Here is a 17,385-nt window from a genome sequence, read left to right as displayed (position 1 = left end):
GAGGGAGAGGCGATGACATCATCAGGGCTATAGGACCAGGATGTGAGGGAGAGGCGATGACATAATCAGGGCTATAGGACCAGGATGTGAGGGAGAGGCGATGACATAATCAGGGCTATAGGACCAGGATGTGAGGGAGAGGCGATGACATCATCAGGGCTATAGGACCAGGATGTGAGGGAGAGGCGATGACATCATCAGGGCTATAGGACCAGGATGTGAGGGAGAGGCGATGACATAATCAGGGCTATAGGACCAGGATGTGAGGGAGAGGTGATGACCTCATCGGGGCTGTAGGACCAGGATGTGAAGGATATTGATGATATTTTCGGGTAACTGTACTGTTGATGTCAGGCTGAGGGGTCTGGGGGTCTTCTGCGTTACAATTGTCTCTTGGAGAGTCTTGCATTAACCCTTTGCGTCCCTTGGGTATGGACCCGTCTGCTTTGTGCGCTGCTCCGGGGGCTGCTGACCGGTGTCTCTCATCTCCTTTGCCGAAATTGAACTAATTGGTTTAGAGGTTCCACATTTCAATCAGGTGACTGATGGGATTAGGGTGATGGGTGGCCCCGGGGCCTCTCTGCTGGGAGTCTGGGCTAATTGGATGTGACACGGCCCTGCCGCTCTCCCAGCTGCCAGCGACGGGCGCCCTTTAACGATCAGCAGCCATTGTGACATGGTATTCAGTCCCCCACCTCTTACCTGGCCGCCCATGTGAAGTGTAAGCTCTGTGGGTCACCCTGAGGTCACCATCCAGATTATTATGGGGGCTCCCGATGCTGTGTTTTTTTTTTTTTTTCTATACTGACGAGGTTTCAGACTTGGGCCCATCTCCCCTGTAGTTGCAGCTGCTGCAGAACTTCGCTTCCTGTATCTGTGGCGTAAACACGGCTGGAAGGAGGCAGCGGCTCTTCTGTGTAATGAAGAAGGAGCCTCGCGGCTCACTAAATTGCTGTGTTTGGGAGCGCGGCACGTAGCCTGGAGGCGGGGGGAGGGGTCTGCGGGAGGGGGGGGGGGTATTGAGCGTGGTAAATGCCGGCTGTCGCTTCCTCCAGACGTCTTCTGTAATTGGCTTTTATTTACAACGTCTTCATAATTGGTAAACATTTTATTTTCATTGCACAAAACCCGTCTGAAGGGAACGTGCTGGAAATTACGGGGAAGCGAGACGCGGGGGCTTCTTGGAAAATGTCTGGAACTTGCTGTGTGGACCTTTTTGAGACCTCCTCCACCTGCTAGTAAAAGCGGTGATCCCCCTAAATGTCCTGAAGGAACCGAATGCTAGCACTACAGTGATGACTGACACAAGTATAAGAATTGGGAACGATGCCTCCTCCTGGGCCCCCCCTGGGTTGTTCCATTGTGCGGGGGGCCCCAATTTCCACACCCCCGAGCGCTCTGTCATCGGCCTCTTATGCTGACTAATTGTGGTAATTGCTTTTCTGCTTGTGTAACAGGTAGAGTTAATTAAAGGGACGTCACAGAACATTGGGCTGATTATGGTACAGGCTAGAGATGGAGACACTGGACATGTCTGTGTGGAGACTGTGACCCCAAACTCTCCGGCAGCTGGAGCCGACCTGAAGAAGGGGGACCGCCTAATAGCCATAGGAGGTGCGTATAGAGCCTGTGGAGACATGGCGGGTACACTGCTGCCTCGCCTATATGTGTTCTGAACGCGTGCCCCACACACAGGAAACATTGTCCTTCCCTCACATCCAGAGCAGTAGAACTATGCTGCCACTGGATATATCCTGACTGACCTTGAGCAGGCAGGGGGCAGCAGTGAGATCTCTGGTCCTGTTAATGTAGGGCCTCATTCACACAGACTTATGGGGACCCATGATCTGGCCACATAATTTGTGACCAGATCACAGCCCCATTGTGGCACCCAGTGACGGTGCAAACGCGCACTATGCCCCAACCAGGGTGAGGAGCGATTGCCACTTCTCCCACCTGCACTTGGCTTTATGCTCGCCCAGGCTACTATCCAGACCAGCGTAAGTTTGTGTGAATGAGGCCTGAGATTGTGATAGAACAGAAGATTAGTCCCTGCAGCTTTGTATACAACTAGAGGATTGTCTGTACAGTTTAGTCTATAATGTACCTGAAGAATTGATGGGCGGTTTTGACTGAAAGTGGAATATATCATGAGAGACTTGTGCCTCTTTAGAAGTAACTGGAGTACAAGACTATAACATTCCAGTCGAATGGACTGTAGCTTTGGAAGTGACTGGAAAATACACATGAATGAGCAGCAGAGTTTTAAGTGCAGCATTGGATGTGACTAGAGTATAAGGCTGGGACTATGTTCTGGAGATTTGACTCTGCCCCCTGGACTTCCCGCTTTTCTTTATTAATACTATATGTTGTCTCTTCACAGGTATCAAGGTGACGTCATCAATGCAGGCCTCCAAGCTGATCAAACAGGCGGGAGACAGAGTGCTGCTGTGCTACGAGCGGCCAGTAGGGCAGGGTGGTGGGGGTCCTCCTGAGAGCACGGCTGTGCTAGAGGACTCCGCGTTCCCGCAGACATTTGATGACGAAACGGCAAGTCTGATTGTCGATGTGGAGAATCGAGAGTTGGACTCTGAGTTTGAAGACTTGGCAAGTGAGGTCAAGCCACTTGGGGGGGAGAGTAAGGATGACATCTTCTTGCCCGTCAGTCAAAGCCCCAAACGTCTTGTAGGAAATCTCTCCACAAAATCTTTGGGATCCATTTCTCCGATTCTAAATCGCAAGCCAAACGCTGCAGTGTCTCAGATTGCATCAAAGGTTCAGACCAAAGCCACAAAGCCTAATGCCACAGAGAACTCAGATCCCCAACAGCTGAGCAGGACATCATCGGGGTCTGGTAACAAGCCTCCTGTGCCACCAAGACCTCAAGTCAAACTTACCTTAACTACATGTGAATCGCCTAATACTGTAGACTTGAGTGAGGCTTCTGTAGAAAAGTCAGACAGGGCTGCTCCAACATCCATGAATGGTGATAAGGTCTCCGAGAAGCCTCCAAGAACTACAGATCTGGTAGAGGAACCTTTGTCTCTGAAACCTAACCTGGGAAGGCCGGAGCCTGTCAGAGACAAGCTTTCCGAAGGCTCTACAAGTACTAAAGAGAGCCTGGAGGAGCAGCAAGTGTGGGAGTCTACAGACACGCCCTACAGGGGGCGACAAGCTCGCTGGACAAGGGCGTCTTGTATATTTGATGTAGAAAGCCACCACAGATACTTGAATGTTGCTCTTTGGTGCAGGGACTCTTTTAAGACAGGGAGTCTCTGCTGTGTTGGTCATGTCAGTCTCAAACTAGAGGATATTTCATTAGAATGCCTTTCCATGTCCTCCTTGGAGTATCTCTCCAGCTACCGACTGGACGCTCCGGAACCTAAAGCAGCTGTCAGCAGGACGGCGCTGCGCAGCCTGAGCATGCACAAGGGATTCAATGAAAAGTTTTGTTACGGAGATGTCACCTTAAGCTTCAAGTATCTGATGGAAGGAGAGTCTGAGAACTCGAGTATCTTTCAAGAGAAAGAGAAAGATGGTAGCTTACCAGAAGACCTAGGCCCACTGCAGAAGGAAGAGACGACTATGCCACCCATCACCTTTTGTGAATCTAAGCATAACTTTCAGGATACTCAGTTTCAGAATTCCACACTGTGCGACCACTGCAAGAAGAAGGTATGGACCAAGGCTGCCTCCCAGTGCATGATCTGTGGGTATGTCTGCCATAAGAAATGCCAGGAGAAGTGCCTGGCTGAGAACCCATTCTGCGTCTCTCTGGAGAAACGGATTGATCTCGAGTCCAAGTCTCTCGGTAACAGAACCACTGGCATCACGCGGCACATCATCAACACCAGCTCTCGCCTATTGAACTTAAGGCAAACCCCTAAAACTAGGCAGCCTGAGCAAGGTGGCTGCGATCTTGTAGAGCCCTCGCCAAAGCAGACGCCAAACACCTCTGACAATGAGAGCAGCGACACGGAGACGGGTGGGGCTGGAAGCCCCTCAAAGAGGCCTGGGAACAGTTCAGGTAAACTGGTCCGCAAAGAAGGAGGCTTGGATGATAGCGTATTTATTGCAGTCAAAGAGATTGGGCGTGATCTGTACAGAGGGCTACCGACCGATGAAAGGATCCAGAAGCTGGAGTTCATGCTAGATAAGCTCCAGAATGAGATTGATCAGGAACTGGAACACAACAATTCTTTGGTGAAAGAAGAAAGGGACTCGTCAGACAGCCGGAGGAAAGTTCTGATAGCTGCAGCGTTAGCCAAGTCTGGAGAGAGGCTACAGGCGTTGACGCTGCTCATGATCCACTACCGTGCGGGAATCGAAGACATTGAGTCACTGGAAAACTCTTCTCTCGCTCATCCAAGAAAAATGCCCAGATATGAAGAAGAGGCCATTGCGGACATGTCAGAAGCTGCCGAGAACGATGAGGACGACAATGTCCTGGAGGAGAAGGAGATGCTGAGCGATCCCTCAGATGAGAACTTGCCGGACTCTCTGGAAACGGCGTGAAGGACTCGCGAACACTATAATTGCACTTACATGTAATATGTACCAAGCAGGAGCCGCCTGCCATCCACCACATTGACTTAAAGTTGTTGGTGTCTTGCAAAATGCACACCAAAGTTGTTAGATGGGGCTTGCGGTCCTGAGGGCAGGGGGACAGTCCTCATAGTAACATGGAAAAGAGGAGGCATCACCGGCCGAATGTACCCTGATCCCCCATGAACATTGCGCTTCCCTAATGTTGTAGCAGCCATTTTGTATGTACGAATGTTTGTTCAATGTTAAAACATTATTCTTTGGAAATAATTTTTTTTTTCTGGGGGGAGGTTGGGGTTTGCATTAAATGTCTGTATGGTATATTGACCCTTTGCTGGCAGAGGAAAATATAATCTGAAGTATTGGATGATTGTAGGATGTGATGATGTAGATTGCATGTACAACCCCCAAGACCAAAGATGAATCGGTTGTGTCCAAACGCGAGGGGCTAGCAATGTTCTGACAAGTAACTAGAGGCCGTAGATTTCTGTCCGCGGGCCACGTGTGATGGTTACAAGGGGCCATAGTTTTCTGTCCCTGTGGCACATGTGGGCAGTAGATTAATGTCGGTGTGGGGGATTTATCGTGATCGCTGGGGACATTACCTGACGTCTCTGCAGACCCTCTCCTTTTCCAGTATACAGCAAAGATTTCCTTACTATTCACAAGGGACCAAGACTCTTAGAATGGGGTCGTTTTGTATGTTCTGTCTGCACATCAGGCTGCCAAATATGTTGTGTGTGTGTGTTTAGTTGGTGTCCGATGTGGTTGTCCTGCTAACATTTATAATGTGTGTTCACTTGCCCTGTTCAGTTATTAGGTGACAAAAGTACTGATGCTGGAGGCGGGGTGGTGTAGATGCCTGGGGGGGGGGGGGGGTTTGACACGGTGGTACAGGTGAGGTGGTGTGTATGCCTCGGGGGTGACGTGGTGGTATAGGTGGGGTGGTGTTGATGCCTGTGGGGGACGACACGGTGGTACAGGTGGGGTGGTACCAATGCTGGTACATGGTACAAGCTCCTATAATCTTTTCCACTTGATTCAGATCATGCGTACTAGATATCGATATGCTTTTCCTCACTGCAGCTGCACAAGCTTTCCTGCAAGTGGCATTGGCAAGTGGGTCACAACTGCAACGTGCTAGATTTGGTGAGATTACTCAGGCAAATAAGGGAATCTTTGGAGGAGATGGGTGTAGTAAAAAGGATTAGTCAGTGGAGCCTGGAGGGTCTTGGTTCTATCTGGCTAATTACCATAAATATGAAAAAATAAAAATGTAAGCATTACAGGATTGGAGCATTCAAAACCCCTATGTAAATGAGCGCATGGCCTGTGAGTGACATGTGAAGGACGTAGTGGTGGTTTATGGTGGCTATAACCTACTATAGATTTCTCTCATCGGCTCAGTTGGGTGCCGGAGGGTTGTAGAAACTTCTCTACTTCTGGTGGGTTGCTGAGTGACCCATTGTCTCTTGTTGTTGGGGCCATTGGGCTTGGGTGGGTGTTCTGATTAGGTGGGACAGTACAGAGCGGCTCCACCATACATTTGGTTGTACGGTTGGCATGTTTGGTAACACTCCTGAGACGTTGTCCAAGCTGGATGAGCTGACCTGAATACTCTGCTGACTCCTGGGTCTCACTGAACCTCATGCATCTACTTTTAATTTATAAAAGTGTTTTCTACTGAAGCTTAAAAACCTATGCACAATACATACAACATGTCACTTTAAGAATAGCCTGGGCCCCACTAGCATCAGTCCTGGGTGATTTGGGGTAGATGTATGCTGGAGCAGAGCTGTCTGCACTTTTGGTTTTCTTTGTACAGCATATGCAATGAGTGTAAAATGTCTCCCTGAGCTGCTTCCGCCTCCATGTTTCGAGGCTTTGTGACGGGGTGCATTAAGGTTAGGTCAGAGAACATCACGTGGTATTTTTCTTCTGCTGCAGTTGTCCTTTTACTGCTCGTCCCATGACACTGCCTCAGGCCCATTTGGTATGAGCAGCTTCATTGATTGCAAGTTGTGTGATGGTTCCTGTGCTCCTGACCTGCTACCATACTCATCACTGATCTCTTGGAGGATGGGGGAGGGGGGGCGATGACGAATAAGGACCAGCTGAAGGGGGTAGTTATAATAACAGACTTTGTTCCACCATACAGCATGTTTTGGATACAGTTACCACATCCACCCCCTCTGATCCAAGCCTTGGATCTTCTGCACCAAAATCAAATTCTCCCATCCAATACTTGGCTCTGCTGCACCACATCATCTGCCTCCTCCTCTTGTCCGGTCCTTGGCTCTGCCGCACCACATCTGCCTCCTCCCGTCCCGTCCTTGGCTCTGCCGCACCACATCATCTGCCTCCTCCTCTTGTCCGGTCCTTGGCTCTGCCGCACCACATCTGCCTCCTCCTCTTGTCCGGTCCTTGGCTCTGCTGCACCACATCTGCCTCCTCCTCTTGTCCGGTCCTTGGCTCTGCCGCACCACATCTGCCTCCTCCCGTCCCGTCCTTGGCTCTGCCGCACCACATCTGCCTCCTCCCGTCCGCTCCTTGGCTCTGCCGCACCACATCTGCCTCCTCCCGTCCGCTCCTTGGCTCTGCCGCACCACATCTGCCTCCTCCCGTCCGCTCCTTGGCTCTGCCGCACCACATCTGCCTCCTCCCGTCCGCTCCTTGGCTCTGCCGCACCACATCTGCCTCCTCCCGTCCGCTCCTTGGCTCTGCCGCACCACATCTGCCTCCTCCCGTCCGCTCCTTGGCTCTGCCGCACCACATCTGCCTCCTCCCGTCCTCTCCTTGGCTCTGCCGCACCACATCTGCCTCCTCCCGTCCGCTCCTTGGCTCTGCCGCACCACATCTGCCTCCTCCCGTCCGCTCCTTGGCTCTGCCGCACCACATCTGCCTCCTCCCGTCCGCTCCTTGGCTCTGCCGCACCACATCTGCCTCCTCCCGTCCGCTCCTTGGCTCTGCCGCACCACATCTGCCTCCTCCCGTCCGCTCCTTGGCTCTGCCGCACCACATCTGCCTCCTCCCGTCCGCTCCTTGGCTCTGCCGCACCACATCTGCCTCCTCCCGTCCGCTCCTTGGCTCTGCCGCACCATATCTGCCTCCTCCCGTCCGCTCCTTGGCTCTGCCGCACCATATCATCTGCCTCCTCCTCCTCCCGTCCGCTCCTTGGCTCTGTCCCACCACATCTGTCTCCTCCTCTTCCTGTCTGAACCTTGGCTTTGCCGCGCCACATCCTCCATTTTATTTTATCATTACACCCCATCTGTTTGATTGAACCATTTTAGTTTTGATGACTAATCATTCTCTTCTCCTCCGCACTCTCTTAAAACATGGAGTGAATCTGTTTTCTATGTCACTCCTGGATTTGACTTTTAAAACTGCATTAAAAAGAAAAAGTTGAGGGAGAGACAGCTGCAGATTTCCACTCACAGCCCTACGACTCATTAACCCTGTGTGCGCGCGTGGAGCGACCTGCGGTTGGTCTGATGCTGCTAATTCCATTCCTCTTTTGTAAAGTGCAGAATCTATGTAGTGCAATATTTTTCTATACCTGGAGGGCAGGATGGCAAAGGTCTAAGGGAAGGGTCACATGCCTTCGGCTGCTGCCCTTGAGGTTCCTGGGATTAACTGGAAAAGTCTGTATAATGTACACTTTGCAATGATACTGTAATGTACATACTGTAGCTTCCATAATAAAAGCATTGCAGGATGGGGGTGTGCTGTGTGGTTTTATTAACCCTCTGTTTACCAGACACAGATCTTCCTGAGACCTCCCCTTTAAGTCACATGTGCTGATGCCGCTAGCTTCTTCTAGACAGAACATGTTCTTCACGAGGAAAAAGTCTGTTCCACAGAGAGAATAATAAGGTTTAATGGTCAGAGGGTGAGGCCTGGATCCCATAGACTTTAATAATTTTGTAGTACCCACTGTATAGGAGGTGAAGGTCTTGATACAGCTTATTCTATTGCTCCTCATTGAGTGCATACAGTTCCTCTGGCCCTTTAAATGACCTCTTCCTAAACTCTCCCGCGAAGTCATAGATTACAGTACGTCTTGCGGCTGACATCGCTCCTGTTCATCAGTTACATTCAATGATCCTGAATCCATAGAAAGCAGAATCCGTCAGTAGCAGCTGTCATGACTCTGTATGTCAGGGTTGGAAAAGCCTAAGCTCCCGGAGCGATCCGAGATCATTGGACCGGGGTAAATATGAAGGCCGCAAAGAAAAAAAAAATCTCCTTGGAGCAAAGGAGTATGAAAGCTGGAGCGGCTTCATATCCTCACTGAAGATTAAAGATGAAGAGCTCAGAATCATCTACATTGCGGAATAGTCTCTGGTCAGAAGTTCAGTGGTCTGGAAGCTGGAGAGAAGTGAGAAGGTGCAGAGCATTCATCTACACAATATGGTGGAAGGCTCCATCTATAAAGTTCTCTGTATGAGCTGTTATAATGCACAAGAATAAATATACATATAGTCCATGATGGCATCAATGGTCGTAATGTATGGAGATTACAATCTGCGGACTCTGTTGAGGAGGATATGTCAAAAGTTGGGGAGAAGCAAAATAAACTTGTTGGCTTCTGAACATTTCTCCGAGCTCATCTTCTTGTCTTGGAGGTTCTGCAATGAATGACGACTTCCACCAGATATAATATGATCCATCACGTTAATGGATCTAAGAAGAGGGAACGAGCTGCAGCCGCCCATCCCAGCAAAACTTATGTCCATGTGTGGATATCCATGTATTGGCCCCGGATACATGAAAACTGTTGTAATCTGCCTTTGCGCAGCTTCCTCACTAATGTGCACTTTACGCCACATTATGTAACGGTGTTGCAGGCTCTTAATCTGCTGTGCTTTCAGGATGTGACAGAGATGCACATTTGTTTTCCGTGATGCACTTTCAGTCTACACGTGCAACACAATTCTGTCGGATTCTAGACATCAATGTGTCTCAAACTAGGAATAAGCACCACCACGCCCCTTAAAGTGGACAATTTTCTAAAGTCATAATAACGCATAATAAATACATGTGCAAGATCCAAAGACATTTTTTTTTTCATGCAAACTTCTACAACAACTGGTGCAGACACCATAATATATCTTGGCCGTTGTGTGAAGACCAGAACCTGTTCTTTCCTTAGATCCTGGACAGCCACTTCCAGAATCCCTCAAAAGTCTAATTCGCTACTATATAGAGGAGCCTTCACGTTTCTACTACATACAAAGAGGTTTCACGAGTTTGGTATTCATGGCCACACCACCTGAAAGACCTTATTGCACAATGAGTAGTTGACAAGAGCCACCGAACTGAGAACATAAGCATTCTAGAATATCCTCCTTTAGGCCCCTTTCACGTGCGTGTTCTGCGCATGCTTTTGACATACAGAACTTGCATTGCATTCCGGCCCATTGTAATCAATGGGTTTCTTCACGCACACGCACTTTTTTTAAAACGTACGTTTAAATCTCAGCATGCAAGTCATAATTGTGAAAAACGCACCATACAAGTCTATGGAGATGCCTGAAAACGCATTCCACTCTGAGACTCATCAAGTCCAATGCGTTCTTCCCTGATCAATTGCCATAGAAAAGATAGACCACAGTCCTGAGTCTTTTTCACCTGTATTATGAAAAATGCATTGAAAACGCCCAAAAAGCGTGTGATAAAATGAGACACTGAACAAACTGATGAAAAATGTCCGACCAAACCCTGATCGCTCTCTGATCAGACTCTGACGGGATCTGCAACGCAGGTGTGAAAGGGGCCTTAGAGTTCAGTATTTGATGAACAATTGCACCTACTGACCCAGAAATGACAATGCAGAAGAATATATGAGAATATATACAATGCTTTTCACCCATCAATAACTGTTGGTGTATCGAAGGACCCTTACAGCTTGAGGAGCAGTATTTTACTTTCAAGAAGGAACCAGTTACTACCGGGACTCTGCGAATATCCAGATCCGACAATTGGTCTAAATGAGCCTCTGTCGGAAGAGACCGGCTTAACAATTATGGCTTAATTGGCCGTGATAATTGCAGCGTGTGCGAGGAGAGAGGTCATTAGCTCTTGTTAGATTCCTCACGGTCTTCTATGGAAAGTGGGAAGATGTGACTTGAGATGTGTGGCTGATTTACAGAGAATGGTGATGACCCAGATATGTCCTACACAGGGTGGCATCATCGTGCAGCCCCTCTGAAAGTCAGTGACAGCCAAGCTCCATCTCAAGTAAACCAGGCAAAGCAACTTATCTGCATCTATATGTCCACGGGAGCATAAACATCCCATAAAGTCATAATCCCCCTAATGTGCACTGGTCTCTGATAATATGTTCTGTAAGTTCCTAAATACACAAGGAGTTGTGTTGTTTTTAAAGTAAAACTGTCACGTTATGGGAAGTAGATCCAGGGATTATTCAGACAAAGTCGGAAAGAAAGTTTCCCCTATATGGGTTCACTGGCCTCATTTGCATTCCTTTTGTTAAACACTATAGAATAGGCTATGCTGGGACCTCGCCTACAATGCATTTACAGTACGTACAAGATAGGTTCTTTAAGTTTAAACGTAAGTTGAGTTTGTATGTAAGTCAGAATAGGTATGTTTTATAATTGTAACTATGTCCCTATGACAAATGGATTTTCAAAATTTTTGTGCTGTCACGGGAACAAGAATTTTCAATAAATACTATCAATTATCACAGACGCCTCACAACCCATCGATGTTGCCTGGGACAAAAGTAAAGCATCCCAAGCGCTTCAGTAGAGGTCACAGTGGCCAGAGAGTTCCATCTGTAACTAGGGATTGTCTGTAAGTTGGGTGTCCTTAAGTTGGGGACTGCCTGTATAAAAACATGTTCCCTAGAGGTGACATGGATGGCCGGTGTTGAGCCAATAGATTCTGCAGGACTGGCCCTGGTCACGGTCATTACAGATGACAACCTTAGTACTCGTACATACAAGAGTCGGACGCAGGTCAGTCGTGGTTTTTATGCATTTTATACACCTTTACATTACGATTACAGTAGTTAAAAATATATTGCATAATATGTAATAAAATGAAATACATAAAATAAAGTTTCTTAACAATATATTTATAGAAATGTTTCTATAAAAGCTTGTGTGTTACCCGGTAAGGCGGCTGGCGATGTGTGTAGATAATATACATCACATCGTGGGGCAGAGACTGGAGACTGTGTATAGAATCAGCACGGAGAGCGCGGCTGCAGAGAAGAGCGTGGCCATCGACAGAGAGCCACCAATAGCCAGGCCTCCGCACAGACATTATGGGTACTGCGATGGGAGTGTGATTCTAGGACAGTTCTCACTATCCCTTATTGGCACCTATGATAACTCTGCAGGGCATCTCATACATGCTCACAACATGGGAATATTCTTACCCCAGCTGGGGATGCGCAGCTCTCCGCGTCACAGACCGCCGCTCCGCTAGGACAGAACAAGAGACCTTTGGCTTGTTACTATGTCACTGTTAGACCAATGATACAACAATGAAATGTAAGAACAACTAGCGGTGTGAGACAGAGCCCCAGGATCATTCATCGCTCTCCGACTCTTCATCTGCGGCAAAATACGGCTGCTCGCTGTTCTGTGTGTACATACGTTTCTTCACTGGGCAGTTATGCTCCATGAGAATGGCCTGCCGGGAAGAAAGAGGATATGAGAGAAGAGGTGGTGGTGCACACAAAGTCAAGGCATCAGAGGAGCCGTCCTGGAGGTTGTGGCGTCTAATGGGGTCCTCCATGTCATCTAAATACAACAGAATTTAACCAAGGCATCATCATTGTCCACCTAGGAAATCTGTAAGGAAATGTTCAGCAAACTCCTAAATGGTTAATAAGTAGTAATGATAAAAGTCTGGACCATGGCACAAATTTATAAATACTATGTGCAGATTGCCTGTGGAGTGTACAGGGGGCGCCAGATCCATCAAAATTGGCGCCCCCTGCACTGCTCAGGAAGTGTCACCATTTTCTTTTTTTGCTGCAGAATTTTGCCACAAACTCCGACTAAGCAATAACTCGCCCCTTCTAGGTGGACATTTTTAGGTGATCTTGTCGGACACAGAGCAGCCAGACACTTTATAAATACATGCACAGGCAGTTTGCACATTCTTTTCACTGCAAAGCCGGACGGAAAGGTGGTGCAAATACTTTAATGAATGTGCGTAGAGCTCTTACCCTTCACTATCCTTAGACCCGATTCCATCTGCAGACCGTACCTCAGCTGGAGGCATCTGAAGCATCGGCCTAGTAATTTGCCCGGTGCTCATGAATCCAACAGACAGGAGAAGATATGTCCATAAATTGGGTCAGTGGACCGTCCGCTCCTCTAGATGCATCTGATACACTGACCCAGGAACTAGTCATCCATTCATAAAATCCAATCGACAGACATGAGTCAGATCTGTCTATAGAAGGCATCTCTAGTATCTCTGGATACCAGAAGACTATCATTATAAGGAAGACTTCGAATTCACCTGAAAACGTTTAAACCAAATGGACAAATTGCTCATAATTGGTGGTTCTGGTTCCTTACCATCTTTTCTTCTTTGGCTGGTGGACTCCTGAGGAACAAACAAAGTGGCGCAAAGACAATATCGACAATTCCGATTATCGTCATCAGCCAGGGAAATCCAATGGACTTAGCGATGGCGCCTCCGGCTGAGGGTCCTGCAAGATATGAGCAGCAATGACGATAAGGAGGAAGAGGATGATGATTATGCTTATGGTACCTCCAGCTAAAGGCCCTGGATGATATGATTAGTGAAAAGGAGGATGGTGATGGCTCCTATGTCTGAAGGCCCTACAGGATATGAGCAATCATGAGGAAGAGGATGATTATCATGGGGACTCTCGTTGATGGCCATGGATAATTTAGGTAGCGATGTTGATAATGGTCCTGGATAATATGCACAATGAGGAGGATGAGGATGATGCCCCCATCTGAAAGGCCTCCGAGATATGAGCAAAGACTAGCTGGAAGGTGACTATCATGATGGCCATGAAAGAAATGAGTTGTGGTGTTGATGATGGCACCAACGGCTGAGGACTCTGCAAGATATGAGCAATGATGATGATGATGAGGATGATGATGGTGGTGTCACCGGCTGACAGCCCTGCAAGATATGACAGTGATGATATGAAGGATGATGATGGTGTCGTCTCCGGCTGACGGCCCTGCAAGTTATGAGCGGTGAAGATATGAAGGATGATGATGGTGGTGCCTCCAGCTGACAGCCCTGCAAGATATGAGTGGTGATGATATGAAGGATGATGATGATGATGGTGTCGTCTTCGGCTGACAGCCCTGCAAGATATGAGCGGTGATGATATGAAGGATGATGATGATGATGGTGGTGCCTCCAGCTGACAGCCCTGCAAGATATGAGTGGTGATGATATGAAGGATGATGATGATGATGGTGGTGCCTCCAGCTGACAGCCCTGCAAGATATGAGTGGTGATGATATGAAGGATGATGATGATGATGATGGTGTCGTCTTCGGCTGACGGCCCTGCAAGATATGAGCGGTGATGATATGAAGGATGATGATGATGATGGTGTCGTCTCCGGTTGACAGCCCTGCAAGATATGAGCGGTGATGATATGAAGGATGATGATGGTGATGGTGTCGTCTTCGGCTGACGGCCCTGCAAGATATGAGCGGTGATGATATGAAGGATGATGATGATGATGGTGTCGTCTCCGGTTGACAGCCCTGCAAGATATGAGCGGTGATGATATGAAGGATGATGATGGTGGTGCCTCCAGCTGACAGCCCTGCAAGATATGAGTGGTGATGATATGAAGGATGATGATGATGATGGTGTCGTCTCCGGTTGACAGCCCTGCAAGATATGAGCGGTGATGATATGAAGGATGATGATGGTGGTGCCTCCAGCTGACGGCCTAGAAAGATATGAGCACTGAGAAGGTTTGCAACTCTGTCTCATTGCACTGCAAGATATGAGCAGAGAGGATGAAGATGGCTCACAGTGCGATTACTCAGATGTTGGGGCCAGGCCGGAGGCACAGATGCTTTGTTCCCCGATATGAGCAGATCATTGAGTAAACAAGTCCATCCTTGTGAGACAATGTGATCTTGATACCTTCAGACTTCTCAACAGCAACCAGACAGCACTCACCTAATGCAAAGCCCATACAGAAGGCCACATCCGCGATGGCGTACACGCTGCCATAGACAGAGACGTGACGCAGGTCCACCAGGTACCCCATGATGGGCATCATCGATGAGTCCACCATCCCTGCCCGAGTACATAAGTAGAGATACAAATACCAGTATCAGCAGGACAAGGATCTTATAAAACTTTCTGCTAGGACAAGATTGAGACCATGTGATATGATTTCCGGGGATTGGAAAAACTTACCAATCGCAAAGCCAACACCAAAATTAGGTGCTATTAAACCATAAATATCCTTGGCAAATGGAACCTGAGTATAGAAAGAATATTGTTACATTTTATTATAAAAAGACTCGTCTCCCTCAAACCCAACCACCAGCGGAGTACTCACACATATAACGCTGATCCCCACCACTATCATCCCGATGAATGCACACAACCACCTGCAAGCAGAAAACGTAATATCACCTTGTACATAGGAGGTGCTATTGTGGTAGTTATTTCGGTTCCTTTGGGGGCTGGGGTGGCGGTATTAAAGTAGTTATATTCTTGTACGTAGGGGGCAGTAGTATAGTTGTTATATTCTTGTACATAGGGGGTAGTATTATAGTAGTTATATCCCTGTACATAGGGGGCAGTATTATAGTAGTTATATTCCTGTACATAGGAGGCAGTATTATAGTAGGTTTATTCTTGTACATAGGGGGCAGTATTATAGTAGGTTTATTCTTGTACATAGGGGGCAGTATTATAGTAGGTTTATTCTTGTACATAGGGGGAAGTATTATAGTAGTGATATTCTTGTACATAGGAGGCAGTATTATAGTAGTGATATTCTTGTACATAGGGGGCAGTATTATAGTAGTTATATTCCTGTACATAGGAGGCAGTATTATAGTAGGTTTATTCTTGTACATAGGGGGCAGTATTATAGTAGTTATATTCTTGTACATAGGGGGAAGTATTATAGTAGTGATATTCTTGTACATAGGGGGCAGTATTATAGTAGTGATATTCTTGTACATAGGGGGCAGTATTATAGTAGTGATATTCTTGTACATAGGGGGCAGTATTATAGTAGGTTTATTCTTGTACATAGGGGGCAGTATTATAGTAGGTTTATTCTTGTACATAGGGGGCAGTATTATAGTAGTGATATTCTTGTACATAGGGGGCAGTATTATAGTAGTGATATTCTTGTACATAGGGGGCAGTATTATAGTAGTTATAATCTTGTACATAGGGGGCAGTATTATAGTAGTTATAATCTTGTACATAGGGGGCAGTATTATAGTAGTTGTATTCTTGTACATAGGGGGCAGTATTATAGTAGTTGTATTCTTGTACATAGGGGGCAGTATTATAGTAGGTTTATTCTTGTACATAGGGGCAGTATTATAGTAGTTATATTCTTGTACATAGGGGGCAGTAGTAAAGTAGTTATATTCCTGTACATAGGGGGCAGTATTATAGTAGTTATATTCTTGTACATAGGGGGCAGTATTATAGTAGGTTTATTCTTGTACATAGGGGCAGTATTATAGTAGTTATATTCTTGTACATAGGGGCAGTATTATAGTAGTTATATTCTTGTACATAGGGGCAGTATTATAGTAGTTATATTCCTGTACATAGGGGGTAGTATTATAGTAGTTATATTCTTGTACATAGGGGGCAGTATTATAGTAGTTATATTCCTGTACATAGGGGGTAGTATTATAGTAGTTATATTCTTGTACATAGGGGGCAGTATTATAGTAGTTATATTCTTGTACATAGGGGGCAGTATTATAGTAGTTGTATTCTTGTACATAGGGGGCAGTATTATAGTAGTTGTATTCTTGTACATAGGGGGCAGTATTATAGTAGGTTTATTCTTGTACAAAGGGGCAGTATTATAGTAGTTATATTCTTGTACATAGGGGGCAGTATTATAGTAGTTATATTCTTGTACATAGGAGCAGTATTATAGTAGTTATATTCCTGTACATAGGGGGCAGTATTATAGTAGTTATATTCCTGTACATAGGGGGCAGTATTATAGTAGTTATATTCTTGTACATAGGGGGCAGTATTGTAGTAGTTATATTCTTGTACATAGGAGCAGTATTATAGTAGTTATATTCCTGTACATAGGGGGCAGTATTATAGTAGTTATATTCTTGTACATAGGGGGCAGTATTATAGTAGTTGTATTCTTGTACATAGGGGGCAGTATTATAGTAGTTGTATTCTTGTACATAGGGGGCAGTATTATAGTACGTATATTCTTGTACATAGGGGGCAGTATTATAGTAGTTATATTCTTGTACATAGGGGACAGTATTATAGTAGTTATATTCTTGTACATAGGGGACAGTATTATAGTAGTTATCTTCCTGTACATAGGGGGCAGTATTATAGTAGTTATATACTTGTACATAGGGGGCAGTATTATAGTAGTTATATTCTTGTACATAGGGGGTGGTATTATAGTAGTTATATTCTTGTACATAGGGGGCGGTATTATAGTAGTTATATTCTTGTACACAGGGGGCAGTATTATAGTAGTTGTATTCTTGTACACAGGGGGCAGTATTATAGTAGTTGTATTCTTGTACACAGGGGGCAGTATTATAGTAGTTGTATTCTTGTACATAGGGGGCAGTATTATAGTAGTTATATTCT

At 46.5% G+C, this 17,385-nt stretch overlaps 2 protein-coding genes across 6 annotated transcripts in view; one reads left to right on the top strand and one right to left on the bottom strand.

Annotated features, from left to right (window-relative positions):
• The first annotated feature begins 1,432 nt into the window (after positions 1 to 1,432).
• Positions 1,433 to 5,413, top strand: LOC140106637 (PDZ domain-containing protein 8-like). Its single transcript, XM_072131174.1, has 2 exons — positions 1,433 to 1,614; positions 2,384 to 5,413. The coding sequence occupies exons 1-2, from the start codon at positions 1,500 to 1,502 to the stop codon at positions 4,513 to 4,515; spliced, it is 2,247 nt and encodes a 748-aa protein (XP_071987275.1). The 5' UTR covers positions 1,433 to 1,499; the 3' UTR covers positions 4,516 to 5,413.
• Positions 5,414 to 11,539: 6,126 nt separating this feature from the next.
• Positions 11,540 to 17,385, bottom strand: part of SLC18A2 (solute carrier family 18 member A2) — a 58,254-nt gene continuing 52,408 nt past the window's right edge. For 2 of the 5 annotated variants that reach the window (XM_072129313.1, XM_072129315.1), the window contains 4 exons: positions 15,110 to 15,161; positions 14,965 to 15,028; positions 14,722 to 14,841; positions 13,253 to 14,226 (listed from right to left, as the gene is read on the bottom strand). In XM_072129313.1, coding sequence (XP_071985414.1) covers positions 13,451 to 14,226; positions 14,722 to 14,841; positions 14,965 to 15,028; positions 15,110 to 15,161 — 1,012 coding nt within the window. In that variant the 3' untranslated portion in view covers positions 13,253 to 13,450. The other 3 variants (XM_072129316.1, XM_072129317.1, XM_072129314.1) reach the window with 3 other exon arrangements.

This window comes from Engystomops pustulosus, chromosome 11 (assembly GCF_040894005.1).
Source record: "Engystomops pustulosus chromosome 11, aEngPut4.maternal, whole genome shotgun sequence".
Taxonomy (NCBI): Eukaryota; Metazoa; Chordata; class Amphibia; order Anura; family Leptodactylidae; genus Engystomops; species Engystomops pustulosus.
Note: the sequence above shows the minus strand (reverse complement) of the source record. Positions and strands in the feature narration are given on the sequence as shown.

What these genes read in the sequence shown, in the direction of transcription:
- LOC140106637 (XM_072131174.1), top strand. Translation starts at nt 1,500, where the DNA reads ATGGTACAGGCTAGAGATGGAGACACTGGACATGTCTGTGTGGAGACT. An exon ending in CCGCCTAATAGCCATAGGAG is followed by an intron (nt 1,615 to 2,383) that starts GTGCGTATAGAG and finishes GTCTCTTCACAG; the next exon opens with GTATCAAGGTGACGTCATCA.